Below are 16,586 nucleotides of genomic sequence, written 5' to 3' on the forward strand. Positions count from 1 at the left end.
CATGATGCTTTTGCTACAATTCCCTAATCCGGTCATTTTACTGATGGATTAAGGCGTTAGTCTGGTTCAAGGATGCGAATATGGCAGCCACAGTGGGATCAGCGTTGGGTGGCGCTGTGACCAAAGGAGTGTCCTCGGGAAGAGGATCTTGATGATTCTTGCCACTGGTAGTTCCACAATGGAAAATGGGGGTATCCCGGGCATCTTCTGAGGAGGGAGATGCCATGACGCCGTCACGGGGCTAAGAGACGTCATTGTTTGGATGTGTGATCCCAATGAATGTTATGACTTTGTCTATAACATCAGGTTCAGAAGTGTTAGCTATTCATATTCAGAACCACGTAATATTATAATCTGGTTATGTATGCTGAACATGTGTGATCCCAGGTCTCATTGACTCTTTCCTAAGAGTAATCAAATAATGAGGGATCCTTGTATTCTGCTTGTGCTACATTAATAACAGATCTAATGTCTTGACATTAGAATTGACATCCGAGTCTGTCATACCAGAATTTTCAATTGGTATCAGAGCAGGCATCCTGTCTGTTTCTGGATGAGATCCGTAAGGGATAAATTTTGGTTGTGGTAAAAGCAGAAGAGTGTTTGAACAAATAATATTCATATTGTATGGTACCTTGAAGTGGAGGATGGACCTATATGATTAGATCAACCTGACCTAAGAGCTGTGATGCTGGAACGAAGAATGCTAAGTCCAAGGACTTCATGCGGGAGTGAAGAACTTGAATTTAACTACAAATTCAATTGGTATCTATGAATAGAGAAGAAGCTCATCAAAACCTTCATGCGGGAGTGAAGATATTGATAAGGTAACCTCTGTTGTCTGTGAGTTCATCAAGTCAGGATTTTGGTTTGGTCTAATCAGTTGCTTGGTGCAGAAGCAAGCATTGTGCAAGGTTGAGTAATACTCAATCTGTAGTTGTCATGCTTACTACTAACACTTAAAGTAAGCATTGTGTGAATTCTGTTGATATATGACTATTTTTCTGCTGCATAGTCTCTGAGAAACCCTAGGGTTATGAAGGATCAACAGAATGTATGGCAGGTATTGACAGCTATAATTAAAGTGTCAAAGATACTTGAGTAATCTCTCAAGTCCACTCATAATGGCATGGTTTATTAGAGCTGATGAATGTCACCTAATCAATGATGTTCATAATTATCTGCAAGTGTGTACCTTGAAATCTTCAAGGTTGAAGTGTTCCTAGAAGAAGGAACTGATGTCCTATCTGATGTTGGGACATTAAGAACTGGTATGCAGCTACCAGCTGAAGAACAGATGTTCTGGTACTGAACTAATGTAGTGTGAGAACATTGGTTTGGAACCTACTCCTGATCTGAAGAGGAGACATCTGGCTAAGTTAATCAGGACACGATTAACATGTGCTCAGTTACACTAAGAATAACTCATAAAGGTATTCCTTTCTAATCCTTTATGTTGTACTTTTGAAGAGCTTATATCTGTAAGTTTCCTCTAATCAACGAAACCAGATAAGTATTCATAACCATAGAGCAGTTGTTGGAGCTGAATACTGTATCTCTGTCACAGTGAAATATGGTTAAGAATGTGTACTGCCCTAGTTGTTATCCAGAAAGGGTAGTATGTTTTTAAATCAAGGAAGTCAGATGAATCTGACTAATTCAGTGTTATGCTGTGACTAAGTCTGTTCCAGAAACCTAGCTGAGGGAATCTCCTCTACAGGTACAGACCATGGCATCCTTCATCTCAAAATCAGAATTAAAGTCTGAATAAAAAGCTATTGAGATGCTAGCTATTTCATCCCTTGATGTGTCTGGATATTGCTGACTATTGGATTATTCTATTATTAACCTGAGTATGGTCAATTTGACATTAAAGATGTTAACCAAGAACCATGAAGGATGATGTCACATCTGATGTTACAACATCTCAAGATCTTCAGTTATTTTATGTATTTGCCAAGAATAGAAAGTACAAATGTGAAGAGGTAATCAGACAGAATGACCTAGTGTGAGTAGCAAATTCTAACTGAAAAGCTGGTAAGTACTTTGACGGGAGATTTAGTACTTAGTAGGTTTAGAACCTGGATGCTGAGAAGAAGTTCTTACAACCATGAGTTCTCAATTATCTTCACACATCAAAGAAGAAGGCAAGAGTCTCTGATGTGGGATACTGATTCTGTAAAATATCTTGATGGGAGCTGGATATTTACAAAGTCTGTATAAAACAACTCAGACATGTATATTGAAGATCAATTTATGGTTATACAATCATAGTTTCTTCTATTCCAAGTTACAGAATGTGGCAATCTGGATCTTGTGTAGCAAGCAAACTGAGGTTTCTAAACTTGGAATCTGTGGCAAATTCCAAATGAAGGGAACTTCAAGGACGAACATCAAAGATGTCCTAAAGTTGTATATCTCAGGGGGAGTAAAAGAGTATGAAGATCAGCAAAGACAATGTTTTTCTACTTCTTTTCATTTGAAAAGTCTCTCAAAGACTAATCTCAAAGAAAGAAGAAAAGAGTCACACAAAATCCTCAGAACATAACTCAAGTCATGTTTATTCTCAAAGACCAGCAAAGAATATTCTTTGCATTATCATCTGACAACATGAATTGATGGTGTGTATCACTTGTTCTGATCTAAGTGCATGATCCAACCTATGCACAAGTCCACCTGATGCAGTTTGTTCTCAAATAACATCTCTTGATCAAGACTTTGAGTGAAGTCCAGGTATGTTATTTAAATTGCTCAGGAGTATAGAGTTTTTCTGTTTTGTTTGAGTCTTGTTTGAGTCCCTCATGTTCTTCTTTCGAATATGAGAAGTGTCTAGAGTCTAGGTTATGATTGTCTAATTGAGTCAATCATAGGGTTTAAGGGTAGTGTTCAGGCATTGTTAAGTCTGAGGTCGTTCTTTACAACTGTTTGGTAAAGAATAAAGAGTCTTGTTTCGAGTCGTGAACACAATTCGTTTTTTGTGTTCCAAGTCCTCTATAGAGATGTGTTATCTCTATGGATAGTCAAGAGTTTGTTTGAGTTCAGATGAACTTGTGTCTTAAGTATCAACATCACCAAGCACATATTCCCCAGTAGAAGGACTAGGAATATATGGAAGTTTGAAAAAGCAACATTATTGTCTAGAGTGGCAGTTTGGACATAATGTGGATTAGAATGGGCAGGTTCTGATCTGGATGTAAGTAATGTGTTATGGCAATACACAATTACTTTCATGATGAAGACTTCACTTAGTGAAGATGACCATGAAGACAAAAGTTCTATGATCGGATCAACACAGCTAAGGATAAAGAAGAATCTCTTCTGTTCAAGGAGTATGTTAACCAATGTGTGAGATTGAAAAACACCTTATCAAGAAGGAATTCAAAGTATCTCAAGAAGACCATGATTTGATTCAAACATGGTAGGGTTATGCTCAACAAAATTCCAGGAGTGGCAGTTCTGTTTGTTGAGATTGTGGCAACATCTCTGTGTGTGATTTTGGTATCAAGGGGTCATCTGTTGATCATTTCTGAAGGAGAATAGTTCTTAGAAAAGGGTCTGTTGAAAGGAAAAGGGGATGAAACTTGTGGAGAATACTGGTAGTACAAATGTCAGACACAATGTTATGACATTCTACTTCTGGTGTAAGTATTTATTTTAAGGAACAAATTTGCTATAATGAGTGTGTTCAGCAGGATTGTTGAACAGAGGGTGCGGCTCTTGAAGATATGAAGATGTGTCTTAAATTTTCCATTCATCATTTCAAGATTATTCCGTCTGTGAGAGCTCAAACTATCTCGCATAGGGGGAGTAACTTCTTTTGTCAAGAGAAATTCTTGGTTAAAAATACTTTTACATCATGAATAAAATGTGATACTTTTGTCAGTTATTTGAATGGTTCAAGTTAACCATGTGCAACTGGTAACCACTATTCCTTCTCTACACTAATGAGGTAGTTGTGTGCTAACAGTCTCAAGGTGTTCAAAAACAACAGAAGTCTATGTCTATGACTAGTGAGTAAGTAAGGAGTCTGTTAATTGGTCCAATTGAAGCTCTTTCTTAATCTTTTACAGAATCTTGGGCTATGTGCCTGAAGGAAAGAAAAGTGACAATGTCTGACACAATGTCATGACATGTTTAAAGACATTGAACAAGACCAAAGACCTTCGTTAATTCCCACGAACTTCATTTGCTATATAATAGCATCTCCGTGAATTGCAGAAATCAAACTCTCTCAAAATGTCGTTCGTGTGCGTTCTTGTGAGTCGAGTCTGGGTTTGGTATTGTGATGGGTTGCTGTACCAAAACCATCTCAGAAAAATGAAAACACGGGCTGGGGATGTTGATGGTCTCTATCATGTGTTTTGCTGCAATAACAACTAAGACATTCCACTTTATACAGCCTTCAGTATAGGAATTATTCTTGTTGTGATTCGTGATCTGAGTTATGAACACAATTGTGATTTGTGTTCCGAGTTACTAGGACTGGTGGACAGTTTTCACTCAAGTCCTCTCTCGAGGTCTACGCTAGGATTTGGTTTCTGGTACAAGACTAAGGAAGGGGTCTCTTATGCCACCATTGGTCCTCCAAGACGCAGGGCTTCTTCCATCATCTTCCTCGGGAACATCAGTGTTGCATGAAGATGATCCACTGCATATTATGACATTGGTTCTTTCTTTGTCATATTGTGTCTAAAAAGGGGGAGAATAATATCACATCTTCTGATTTTGCTACTGTAAAAAATTGTGTAGCAGACTGACGATGTTATGATGTGGTCCAAGTCTTGAAGAACAGAAGGTAAACCCAATTCTGAGAATGTAAAATTCTGTTCTTCCTTGGTGTCTTGAAGTGTTTATGTTTTTACTGCATGTTTATGCTTTAGCCAAAATATGCCAAAGGGGGAGATTGTTGGTACTTTTATTGGCTGATTGGCATCTATGTTTGGTTAAAACATAATAGCAGTAAAACATAATACTAATGTGAATCTTGCAAGTTTATAAAGACAAAACAGGTACAAGCAAGATGTTAAATGGAATGTCATGACATCAACTCATGACATCGCGCTTGCAGAACTGGAAGGAATATTCAGTTTGGTTTAAAACAGATACAAAATATTCTATGTGAATATTATGTAATCCTATGTGGCGCATATTTAAAGTTCAAAAGAATAATTGAAGAATCAGATCAGAAGATTGAAGATTCATGAAGAATCAGATCAGAAGATTGAAGATTCAACAGTTTCTAAATTAGGAAACTCAGGATTAAAAGACCTTATTTGTAGCAAAATATTTTCTGTGATTTGTAACAGCCAGAGATATGCGATTTGTAAGCCCAAGTCCAATTGGGATCAGGTTATAAATAGGAAACTTTGTAACCTAGTTTTGTAAGCTAGCCAAGTATTATCAAGATGTAACCATTAGGGTTAGCCGTGTAGGTGAACCTCCCGGTTTGTGGGAAGGTCACTGATTTGTCCTTCTCGAAACCTGTAGGTTAGAGAAGTGATTGTCCTCACTCGAAACCTGTAGGTAAGAGTTGAGTATTGTAAGCTTGATTGAAGCTGTGAAGCAGATTAAGTATGTGTTCATTGTTAATTGTGTAAATAGATGTTGCAGGGTTGTAACAGTTAGGTATCACCGGGGAGTGAGCAGAGGTTTTCTTATCTTGGATGGAGTTCTGAGATAGAGATTGCATTGGGTAGTGACTAGGTAAACAAGAGGTTGCTTATCTGTAAACCAGAGGTTGTTTATATAAAATAGTACTACTGATAGTGGAATCTTCTTCCTGGCTTGGTAGCTCCCAAAGTAGGTAGTTAGACCGAACTGGGTTAACAATTAACTGTGTTATTTATCTTCTGCATTGTTTGTTCAGTTATGAATGTTATGACTTTGTCTATAACATCAGGTTTAGAAGTGTTAGCTATTCCTATTCAGAACCACGTAATATTATAATCTGGTTATGTATGTTGAACATGTGTGATCCCAGGTCTCATTGACTCTTTCCTAAGAGTAATCAAATAACGAGGGATCTGTGTATTCTGCTTGTGCTACATTAATAACAGATCTGATGTCTTGACATTAGAATTGACATCCGAGTCTGTCATACCAGAATTTTCAACCATGGAATAGAAAGATGGTAGCTTTTGTTTCCGGGCTCTTGGTCTTACAAGAAGATCATGATCAAGAAGGTGCAAGAAAGAGAAACGAGGAAGCCAAGTTTCCCACAGACGACGCCACGCCAATGTTCGAGTAGAGTCAAAACAGAAGGGCCAACAACGACAGAGTGATCTTCGATGATGGTTGAGAAAAAATATGTTGTACCTGCTACATACGTCAATGCCAAAGTAAGGACGAGAGCAAAGGTACAACGGAAAATATGAGGTTTTGGGTAAAGTTTGAATACATTTCCCTATAGGTGAAGAGGGCTATTTATATTGCTCTACTTGGTGTGTGATTAGGTCAAGCTATATTTTGGGATGAGCGCAGTTCCAGGACCCAAAATGTAGGAGATGGTTGAACAAGTCTTAGTGTATCCGGGCAGGCTGAACTAGCCGTTGGCGGGGACGGGAGGGTTAGCGTGCCCGAATGATCCCTTGTTATGAGAAGACCATCTTTCAGGCGTGCTCGGTAGGTGGGAAAAAGAGGAAATATGGTTTATGTTTGCTCGAGTGACTGGACCAATGCTTATTGGACTGTTTTTATGCTTATGGGCGTATTGGGCCAATTTTGATAATTGGGCTGATCCAGAACAATGGCTTATCTTTAAGTCCTTTATGATAGGTTTCCTATGAATTGTCCTTATTACGGAGATTCTAACAGTGATTTTGAATATGTATGCTTCATTTTTTGGTTGGCACTCAATTTTCTATTTGTTGTGCTTCTACATCTTGAAGGGTTTTTCCATTTCATTCTTCCCTCAAACGAGTACAAATACTTCAAGGTAGTAAACTCTTCAACTTTTTCTCTTTTTCTTATACTTCCTTGTCTCCGACAACTATTTTGATCCTCTCTAAAAATGCTCTTGTCATTCTTTTCCATCACATTTGAAGTATTTCCCTCTACATTCCGGTTTGATTGCTTCATGATGTTTTACTTGTAAGTTTCTATTGTTCATTTGTTATCTATATTTCACTATTTTAGCGTTTGTTGTGTGGTGTTACTTTTGGGGAGGGTAGTGAGTGTCTAAGGTTACTTCCTTCCTAACTCACTTTCTTCTTTATGTATCTAGATATGATAGTTCATGCTATCAGATATCCCCTTGGCCCTATTCTAAATGAGAAGAATGCACCTCCTTCCCCCGGCTAAATGACATTTACTTAGGGACACCTTCATTCTATTATAGTTTGGAGGAATCCGAGAATTGTGATGTCTTTGCCAAAGTAAGAGTACCTTTCAATGCTTGGAAATCACCATTTCTAATTTCACAAACATGATGTGTCAAAACTTTTCTCATACATCCTTTCCCATGTTCAATGTAGTTTTTTGGGTGATGATTTTGTTCTTAATATTCACCTCTTTTATATGGAAGGGTCTTTATTACGTACTATTGGCGTCCTTAAAGTTGCATTATAACTGCGAGGCATTCATTTGAGATTTCCAATCCGTGTTCTAGTACTTGGGTTAAGAGGCTTATGTCAGAGTCTTCTTCCATGTCTTTGCGGTTAAATGGTAACGTTCTTCTTCTCCTTTTGATTTGATTCACTTCAAACACTCCCTCTGATTGTTTGTTGTTTTTCATAAATCTTTAAAGAACTTAAATTCCATTAAATATTGATTAAGCCAAACACCTTCTAGGCTCATTCCAACATGTGTGGCTACGAGGAAGGATCCTCGAATGTTGCATGTGATATTGAGTTACTCATATGTTGGAAAACGAAAATACATCGTCTATAAAAAGAGGAACTTTCCTTCATATTCTTAGATTTATGTTAAGGGGAGAGAGAAATTTTAATTTCTTCAAGAACTATGATAGCGGCCTTGGTCGGGACCTTTTTCACGACCGTATGTCTAGGAGTTATAAAATTAAGGATCGGTGTGTGGAAACATAATTCATGGTTTTAATCGTGGACTGGGATGATGCTAAGAATTTTTCAGGTATGTTTGGTGATCTTCTACCCCCCCTCTTTTTCCTTTCTAATGTTCGACCTTTTCTTGTAAAATTGTTGATGAATTTATGTGTTCTTTTGGCATATATCATGGTGTATGCATAACAAATCAAAGTTTGGAATAAATCCACGACGTAGATAAGGATATTGATGCCTAATCCTTTTGTTAAAATGTGGCTTCTTATGATGGGGAAATCCCTCATATGTGGTGATGACAGTATGTCATCATGAAGTTTTATCAATAGTTCAAAGTTATTTTTTTGTAGTATTTAGTAAAGAATACTATGGTTAAAAGTTAAAATTTGACAATATTTGAGATTAAAACCAAGACTATCAAAAGAAGAAAAAATTAAAAAAATTGGAAAACTGAAATTTTGGTGCAACCACTATGAATATTGTTTGGCGATCTGTATCAATTGTCATACGATTTGGATAAAATTGGCGGGTGATTCCTTTTAATCACTAGTTGGTTAAGACACATTTTGGACCTCTATAAAACAATTGCAAAACTATTTTGCGCAATTGGCTTTTGAAGGTTTTTGACGGATACAATGAATTTAGGAGCAAAGATTGAAGGTTTTTCTCTATTGAATACCAACTTTCATCTCCAAAGTCATGTATCTTTCTTCTAATCTTTTGGCTATAAATAATTTTATTATTAGTAGCTAAATTCCCTTAGATTATGCCTTTTGAGTAGAATTTATTTGAGTTTTTGAACCATGTAATTGTATGAGTACTATTCTATAAAATTGAACTGTCATTATTATTCAGTTAAATTCATGTTTCATGTATTTTGTATGTTGACGAATATATGAATTGATTCTAGGTTTTGAATCATTACTAACCCTAACTTTTGAGACTTGATCTAATTTAACTATCCAATTAGTGATTACTTTAGCCATGTTGAATTATTATTTTGTAATATAGGAATTAATTGTCAGGAAAATCTCCTTTTCTCCACTCAAAGCGAACACTCTACCATTAGTCTTGGCAGCATTAGCATCCTTCTTCGGCTTCTAGCATTGGATGCTGATATGACCCTGTTCACCATAATTAAAACAAGTCGGACCATCGTCTTTGCAGTACGGAGCACAATGACCGATCTTACCACATTTATAGCATCTCAGCACCTTGTTCTCACATTCATTGAAATGGTGACCTTGCTCACCACACCTATAACATCAGACATGAACGAAAGCTCCCCTCCACTTGTCTTCTTCCATTCTGAAACCCTCTGTTTCCCTTTCTCAACTGGGGCATCATAAGACTTCTTACGATCATGATGCGGTTTCCTTCTCTTCTCATCTAGACTCTTGTAGTGAGCCGAATGAGCAATGATGTCCTCTTCATACATCCGATAGTTGTTCACAAATTCCGCAAACCTACGGATTTGCTGATACACAATCACCCGTTTCATCTTCGGACGCAGCCCACTCTAAAATTTTATACACTGTGAAAACTCAGCTATCTCCTCGCTATAGTGTGGATAAAACTTCATAAGCTCCACGAACTTAGCAGTATACTCGGTAACGATTGAATTCCCTTGTTTCAGTGTAAGGAACTCCATCTCTTTCTTTCCTCGGACATCTTCGAGAAACACTTCCTTAGGAACTCCCTCGTGAACACAGCCTAAGTAATCATTTCACCAATATCTTCCAATCTTTGGCGAGTGCCAACCCACCGGTCATCCGCTTTACCAGTCAGCATATGAGTACCATAGCGTACCTTTTACACCGCAGTACAATGCATCACTCTGAATATCCTCTCGATCTCCTTGAGCCATTCTTGTGCTCCATTTGTAACATACTGACCACACAAGTAGGTGGTTTCTCCCTCTGGAACATACTCAAGCTACGTGACTCGTCAGTCACTCCAGCATTAGGCTGATTGTTCATGGCCTGAGTAACAACCTCCAAGGCAGCAGCAATCGCATCATTGTTTCTCTTAGCCATACTCTGTTCACCTAAAAAATTAGCATCAAGCTTAGAATTAACTATCGACAGTATTCTTCATAGCTCATGGTTTATAAACCAAAACATCATAATACCGTGAAGGCAATTCATCATGTCAAAACAATTACAAAAGAAACATGATAGTTCCAAAAACACACGATCCCAACCCCGATGTTACGTATTAGAGCAAAACTCCCTTTATTCTAAACAAACGATAAAAAGGACTCCGCGAAGCTATCCTATAACTTTAGCGGACTACTCTTGATTAACTGCGCATTACCCACATAGAGGCAACATTCAAATAGAAAGGGTGAGTATTTCATAATTATTATATAAGAAATAAGGAATAAATATAGTAGTGATACACAAATAATAAACAACCACACATATACCAATACAACGTATCCTCATGTTTCACATACTTACTCACACTTGCACGTCATCATTTATTCACAACATCATCACACAATTCAATCACAATCATCATTTAAATAATTCACATCACGAATAATAAAACACCATCCTATTATGCTATGTCACAAACAATGCAATACAAATGGACTCATGCATGTGGTACCAGCATTTCACTGATGACTCGGTCATCGTTCTCTATAGATCCCCACCAATAGGATCGATTCCCGCTTGCAACCAAAGCACTTCACAATATCACACTCAATCCGCACAATGGGATTTAGACCATCATTGGACCAATTGTCATGCAAACATCACTGGACTATCGTCCTACAAATATGCTATGAATTATGATGCACAACTTCACAATAATCAATGACCACAGCTAGTCAAAATGGCACCATCATTCATTTACTCATCAAATCATATCATCATCTCAATTATACAAACATCTCAATCAACACAACACATACTCCACAATCATCATGTCATCAATTATCACAACAACATATAACTGCAACAAGTATATACATACATGTAATCACATGATCAAGTTCTATGCAAATAGCCCTCTAAACCATCCAAACACATTTATTAAATTCTAGAAAATTATTAAAAAATTATTATAAATCATAAGCTTTCATAATCTGAAATAATTTTTCAAAAATAACAAATTTCGTCCCAGTATACCGCACTAAGTGGGCTCCTTATCGCGCTAAGTGTGTTCCTCACTAACTTGACTCTTGTTTTATTTTCAAAATCGCGCTAAGCGGGGTCTACGATTTCTGTAGAAAATCCTACGCGACATGCATCAAACCAGTCCCAAACCTTTAACTCAAAACATGTTTTAATCATTATTTTCCTGCAATTTAAGGCCTATTAACCTAGTTCTAACATGCATAATTCATTATAAACATCAAATCACAAATTCTCATCACGACTTCATGAATCCTCATCAAATCGTAGACCTTCAAATCCATTAAAATGGTGGATTTGAATCTAGATCATGTTAGCATTAACCAATGCAACAATCATCAATATCATACATCATATAAATCGTACAATCCAAACAATCATCATATTTCACCAAAGTTTTCAAATCATCACAAAAATCCAACATACAATTATCAACCCCTTAAATCAAATATAATAACTAGGATAACCCCTTACCTTAGATTATTAGTTAGCTTGAATCTCTTCTCAAATTCCATGATTGTTCTCTTCTCCTCTTCTTTCCCTAACTCTCTTTGTCTTTCACGCTTCTCTAAATATTCTACGATGAATTAATATTCTCCCCTTTTCCTCTTTTTACTTAGTTAGCCTTAGGAGATCTATTATGATATTCTTAATATGCCCTTACTAACTCCACCTCACATTATCTCCTTATTTTATTTTAATTAACTAAAAATGCTAATTAGAAACTATATTATTTTATTTATTCTAACTAACACTTTAATTCCACTACCCCACTCACATCAACATAAACATCACATGTCACATAATCTCATAGATAATTCACAATGACTCATAATCCCAACAAAACAACCAAATAATAGATTAAATAATTAAATCTAATTTTTGGGGTGTTACATAAGAGAAGCGTCATCAACATAAAGAGGAAACATGTCAAAAAATCCAACTCCAACTTCTTATTAAGACCGTTTTGAATCAAAACACCTTTGAGTTGAATTTAGAGGCTCCGACAGCTTTGGTATCATGTCCTGCAATTGATGCTAACAGTGTCATACGTTCTTCTGCATCAACACATGCTCCAACTAATGATCAAGTAAGATTGAATTGTTTTATTCATTAATTATATTATAATTTTAGAGCCTCCAGATAATAATATTATTTAAATTATATTACTTTTATTTTACAAGTCATGAATGATAATATCAATGAAGATTTTCAATCATTCAAAGATGCAGAGACTTAGATGTAGACTAAGATGTTTTAATTTACTTTTATAGATTTAATATATTAATTTCATTATGAATGATGATTGAGATTAAACTATATTTGAAGATGTTTTGTTAATTTTGAATCAATGATTAACATTATAATATGTGAATTGTACATTATAATATGTGATTTCTTAATATTATGAATTATGTTATTTTATTATGTACTTTTTAATAAAAAATCATTTTAAAATTTGTATTTGAATATTATTATATCAAAAAACATTATGAATGGTATTATTATCAAGTTTATAATAAAAAAAATATTAAGAAATATATATTTCTTGCAACGCTTATAAAAGGTTGTTGTAGTATAGAAAGCATGGTCGTAGCTTTTGAATAAGAAATTGAAATACGCATCTATTAGAACAATTTCAAATCTACTACGGTTAAACTCTGTTGCTATATTTCATAAAATAATCGTTCTCTAATAAAACTAATATAACAACGGTTTGTATTTGAAAACAGAGGTCATGAACAACCTTTGCTGTTTGAGACTATTCTTTAAAGAAAATTACAACAACAGTTCAGAACGAGGCGTTGCTATTGGGAAAAAACTGTTTCTAAAGACTAGAGCAACGCCTCGGTTTATCCAGGCCTAAAAGCCTTTCTCATATGTAAAAGCAATAATTTTTTAAATTTTGCAACAATATTTTTTTTTTGCATTCTCATATAGTTAAAATTTTGTAGTGTAAAGTGATAGGTTTTTTTTTTTATAAAAAAATTAAAGTATTTAAACCTTGACTTATCAAACTCTTTTAGATTTAGATATTCTTCTATGCTCACTTCCTTCTCTTGAGACACTTAAATTTTCACAACTATCGTCAATCTTGAAATCTTCAACCTTTGAAAATTTATTTGATCTCACAAGTCACAATCATATGAAATTCTTTCGAAGTATAGTACCTTTGTTACCATAAACAATGACATCATTGAAGTGCTCAAAGGATATGGGTAGTGAGTTAAACTAAAGTAGAACTTTGTCCTCATTAATAATCTCCACCTCAGCATACTACAAATCATCAATGATCTTGTAAAATTCTATCTATTCCCCCAGTATAGATTTGTTCTCTACCATTCAGAATTAGAAGTTGTTGTTTCAAACACAACCAGTGAGGCAAAGACTTGATCATATTCATTGATTCAAGTTTTTTCTACATCGAAACCACAATCATTTCTCTAAAAACTTTTGTTAGAACTTATCCCCAAGACACAAGATAATGACACTTATGAACTTATCTACTACACTACAACTTTGTCTCTATCACCGACCACATATGTTGATTTCGCTAGACCTGAAAAATATATGTTTATTTTCTCTTCATCAATTGGGATTTTATGGCATACTTCTACATTTTATACACTTGAATTTTGTCATATTTGTACGAAATTTGTCACTATTAAATCCGAGTCTTGAATTTATTCACAATTTTAGCTTTCTATTAGACTAATATGAATAAATGTAAATCATTTTGATTTTTTAGCAAGAAAACAAAACATATACTTGCATGGACAATTGAAGAGAAAAACGGGCTATATATTTTAATGAGAACATATGCACCGACACCAATACCAATGAGTTTTAATGAAGACGCAAATAACACTCCATGAATTTTGTATGTTTAATTTTAGGATATTTCATTATTCATCTCCTTCACCATGTTTGCCTGCTGTTAACCATTTAATTTTGTCTAATAGAGTAGTTTGCATATTTAAAGAAAAAACATTATTACTAATATTTATTCATAGTGCTTCGACTTTTGTCATTGTTGGGAATCTATAATGAAGAAAGGGACGGCTATAATAAGGACATAAATAGAGAAAAGCTAATTCTTTCAGCTAGATTGTTGCTTGTAGTAGGATCAATGTTGATATGATCTGGATAACATGAGATCTCTAAATATTTGATTTAACTCGTTGTTCCTGGATGAAGTTGTAATGGTTGCTAATGTGATCCGAATTGCGGAGATTGTGTTTAGGGTTCTTCATGGTTCAATTAAAAAATCGAACTAAATTTAAGTTAATTATAATAAAAGATTATTTGAATCAAACTAAACTATTGCAATTTATTCATAACCAAATCGACTTAAAATTATTAGTTTGGTATATTCGAAATTTCGAATCGTATCAAACGGTTAGAAATTAATTTTCTTAAACCAAACTGTTAGAAATTTTGAATCGTATCAAACTGTTAGAAATAAAGGATTAGCTACCCTAATTTAAGAAAATAAAGTATACTTGCTAAACCATTGAACTGTTACATTTTAAAAAATATATGTATATCTTATAAATTTGTTTTTACCTTTTATTAATTTTCAGCTTCGGTTTGATTTATTTATCATTTGATTTGGTTTAAAACTATTTGTGACCAAACATACAGATTCAATAATTTTATTTTCAATTTCAATTAAATTTGATTTCGTCATTCGGTTTAGTTGTTTTTTTTCACGGTTCTAGTTGTGGTTTGAATTTATTTTTTATTAAAAATTCACCTATCTTCTATTTTCTTTCTAAATCTTAAAGCTATTTCATTATCAACGTTCCATTATCTGTCCAAAAAAATCAACGTTCCATTATTTTAAATATTTGTAGTCCCTTTCAAATAAATTTTTAATAAGAAAGCTAGAAATTTAGATCTATGATATGAATAATAAGAAAGCGAGAAAAATAATATTTGTGAGCACTACATGCAGTTAGATGTGTCTTAGTGTGATCCAATTCAGGTCCTGCAGGATTAGTGTTACTATGTTTTTTATTATGATTTACGATTACACCAAAATTGCGTTTTGATGCAATTGCAGAAACTGCTAATATTATAGCTGCATTACATGATAAAGTCTACAATTTGAAACCATAAACACAACATTTTAGGCCTATGTTTGAGACTATAAGATATAGACAAATTCTTTATAGACCCCAACATTCTTAGAGACCGACGCGAGATTCCTAAAACGCTCCTATATTTCGGAGATACATCTCCGAAGTCATCAAAAAATGGTGATTTCAGATATATATCTCCGAAATCATTTTTTTTAGTAAAAAAAAGGTGTTTTCGGAGATGCATTTCCGAAAACACCAGAGTTTTGCAGTTTAAACCCCCCCCCCCCCTTTCATTTTACCCTAAAAACTCAAAAAAATTCAAAAATCTCCTCATTTCTGGTTCCTACTACACGAACTTGACTCTCTAAAGTTGTTCTACAACCTTCAAAGACTACTCAAAGGCTACATTCAAAGCTTCCAAATTGTAAGTTCTCACAACCTTAAATTGTAGCATTGAAATTCCTATTACGGTTGATAGAAATTAGCAAAATGATATAGGGTTAAGTTATTATTAGTCACTTAGGTTGTTTATATAGGAAAAATCTGATTTTCAAACATTTAGGGGAAGAAATGGGTTTTCTGCAAAAATGGAGTCGCAGGTGTTTTCGGAAGTGCATTTCCGAAAACACCTCCCAGGCCAGTTTTGGAAATGCACTTCCGAACTTGACTCAGAGTTTTTTTTTATTTTCTTGATTGTTTCGCCTTCTAACCCATTTCAATTTTATCAGGAAAATGTCAGGAAACCCTGCACGATTCCGACAGGGTAGGGAGACCCAGAACGCATCAACTCGACGCGAGCGGGCCTCACAGTTGGTATCAACACGGGGACGACAACGAGTACCTGCCCAGACGGATGAGGCTGGTTCCTCATCTGGATCGAGGAGTCGGCTGACTCGGGTGTCTTCTTCCCATCAAAAGGAGGTACGGGAGGATGAGGAGGAGGTACCTTACGAGGAGGAGATACCTGATGCTGATCCTCCGTACAGGGAGGAGGAGGAGGAGGACAACGACTTCCCGGGAGGGCCTAGTGACACTTCCTTGTTGATTTTCTACCACGACCACGTCGCTCGACGTGTCTAGGAGGGAGAGGTATTTTTTTTAATTTAACCGACTTTATAATTTAACCATTTTTTATTTAGTTTTTTATTCCACTTTGTCTTAACGGTCTAACTAACAATTTTTTTGTTTTTGTTTTTGTTTTTGTTGTAACAGGAAAGGCCGACGATAAAATCCCTGAACCACATGCGGAATATTTTTGATTTGTTTAAACCAGAGGTCCAATGGTTTAATGATGTGGTAGGTGGTTTCAGGCTCGACGGGTTGTGCATGACCGGGTATATCAC

General features: G+C 35.3%; 1 protein-coding gene across 1 annotated transcript; it reads left to right on the forward strand.

The window, feature by feature from the left end:
• Positions 1-15,975: 15,975 nt before the first annotated feature.
• On the forward strand, positions 15,976-16,323 carry LOC131622109 (uncharacterized). Its single transcript, XM_058893158.1, has one exon. The coding sequence runs from the start codon at positions 15,976-15,978 to the stop codon at positions 16,321-16,323; it is 348 nt and encodes a 115-aa protein (XP_058749141.1).
• Positions 16,324-16,586: the final 263 nt, after the last annotated feature.

The sequence above is a fragment of the Vicia villosa genome, unplaced genomic scaffold (genome assembly GCF_029867415.1).
Source record: "Vicia villosa cultivar HV-30 ecotype Madison, WI unplaced genomic scaffold, Vvil1.0 ctg.000024F_1_1, whole genome shotgun sequence".
Classification (NCBI taxonomy): Eukaryota; Viridiplantae; Streptophyta; class Magnoliopsida; order Fabales; family Fabaceae; genus Vicia; species Vicia villosa.

Bases quoted from the DNA above. Each gene is read 5' to 3' on its own strand.
- LOC131622109 (XM_058893158.1), top strand. From the start codon at position 15,976: ATGTCAGGAAACCCTGCACGATTCCGACAGGGTAGGGAGACCCAGAAC.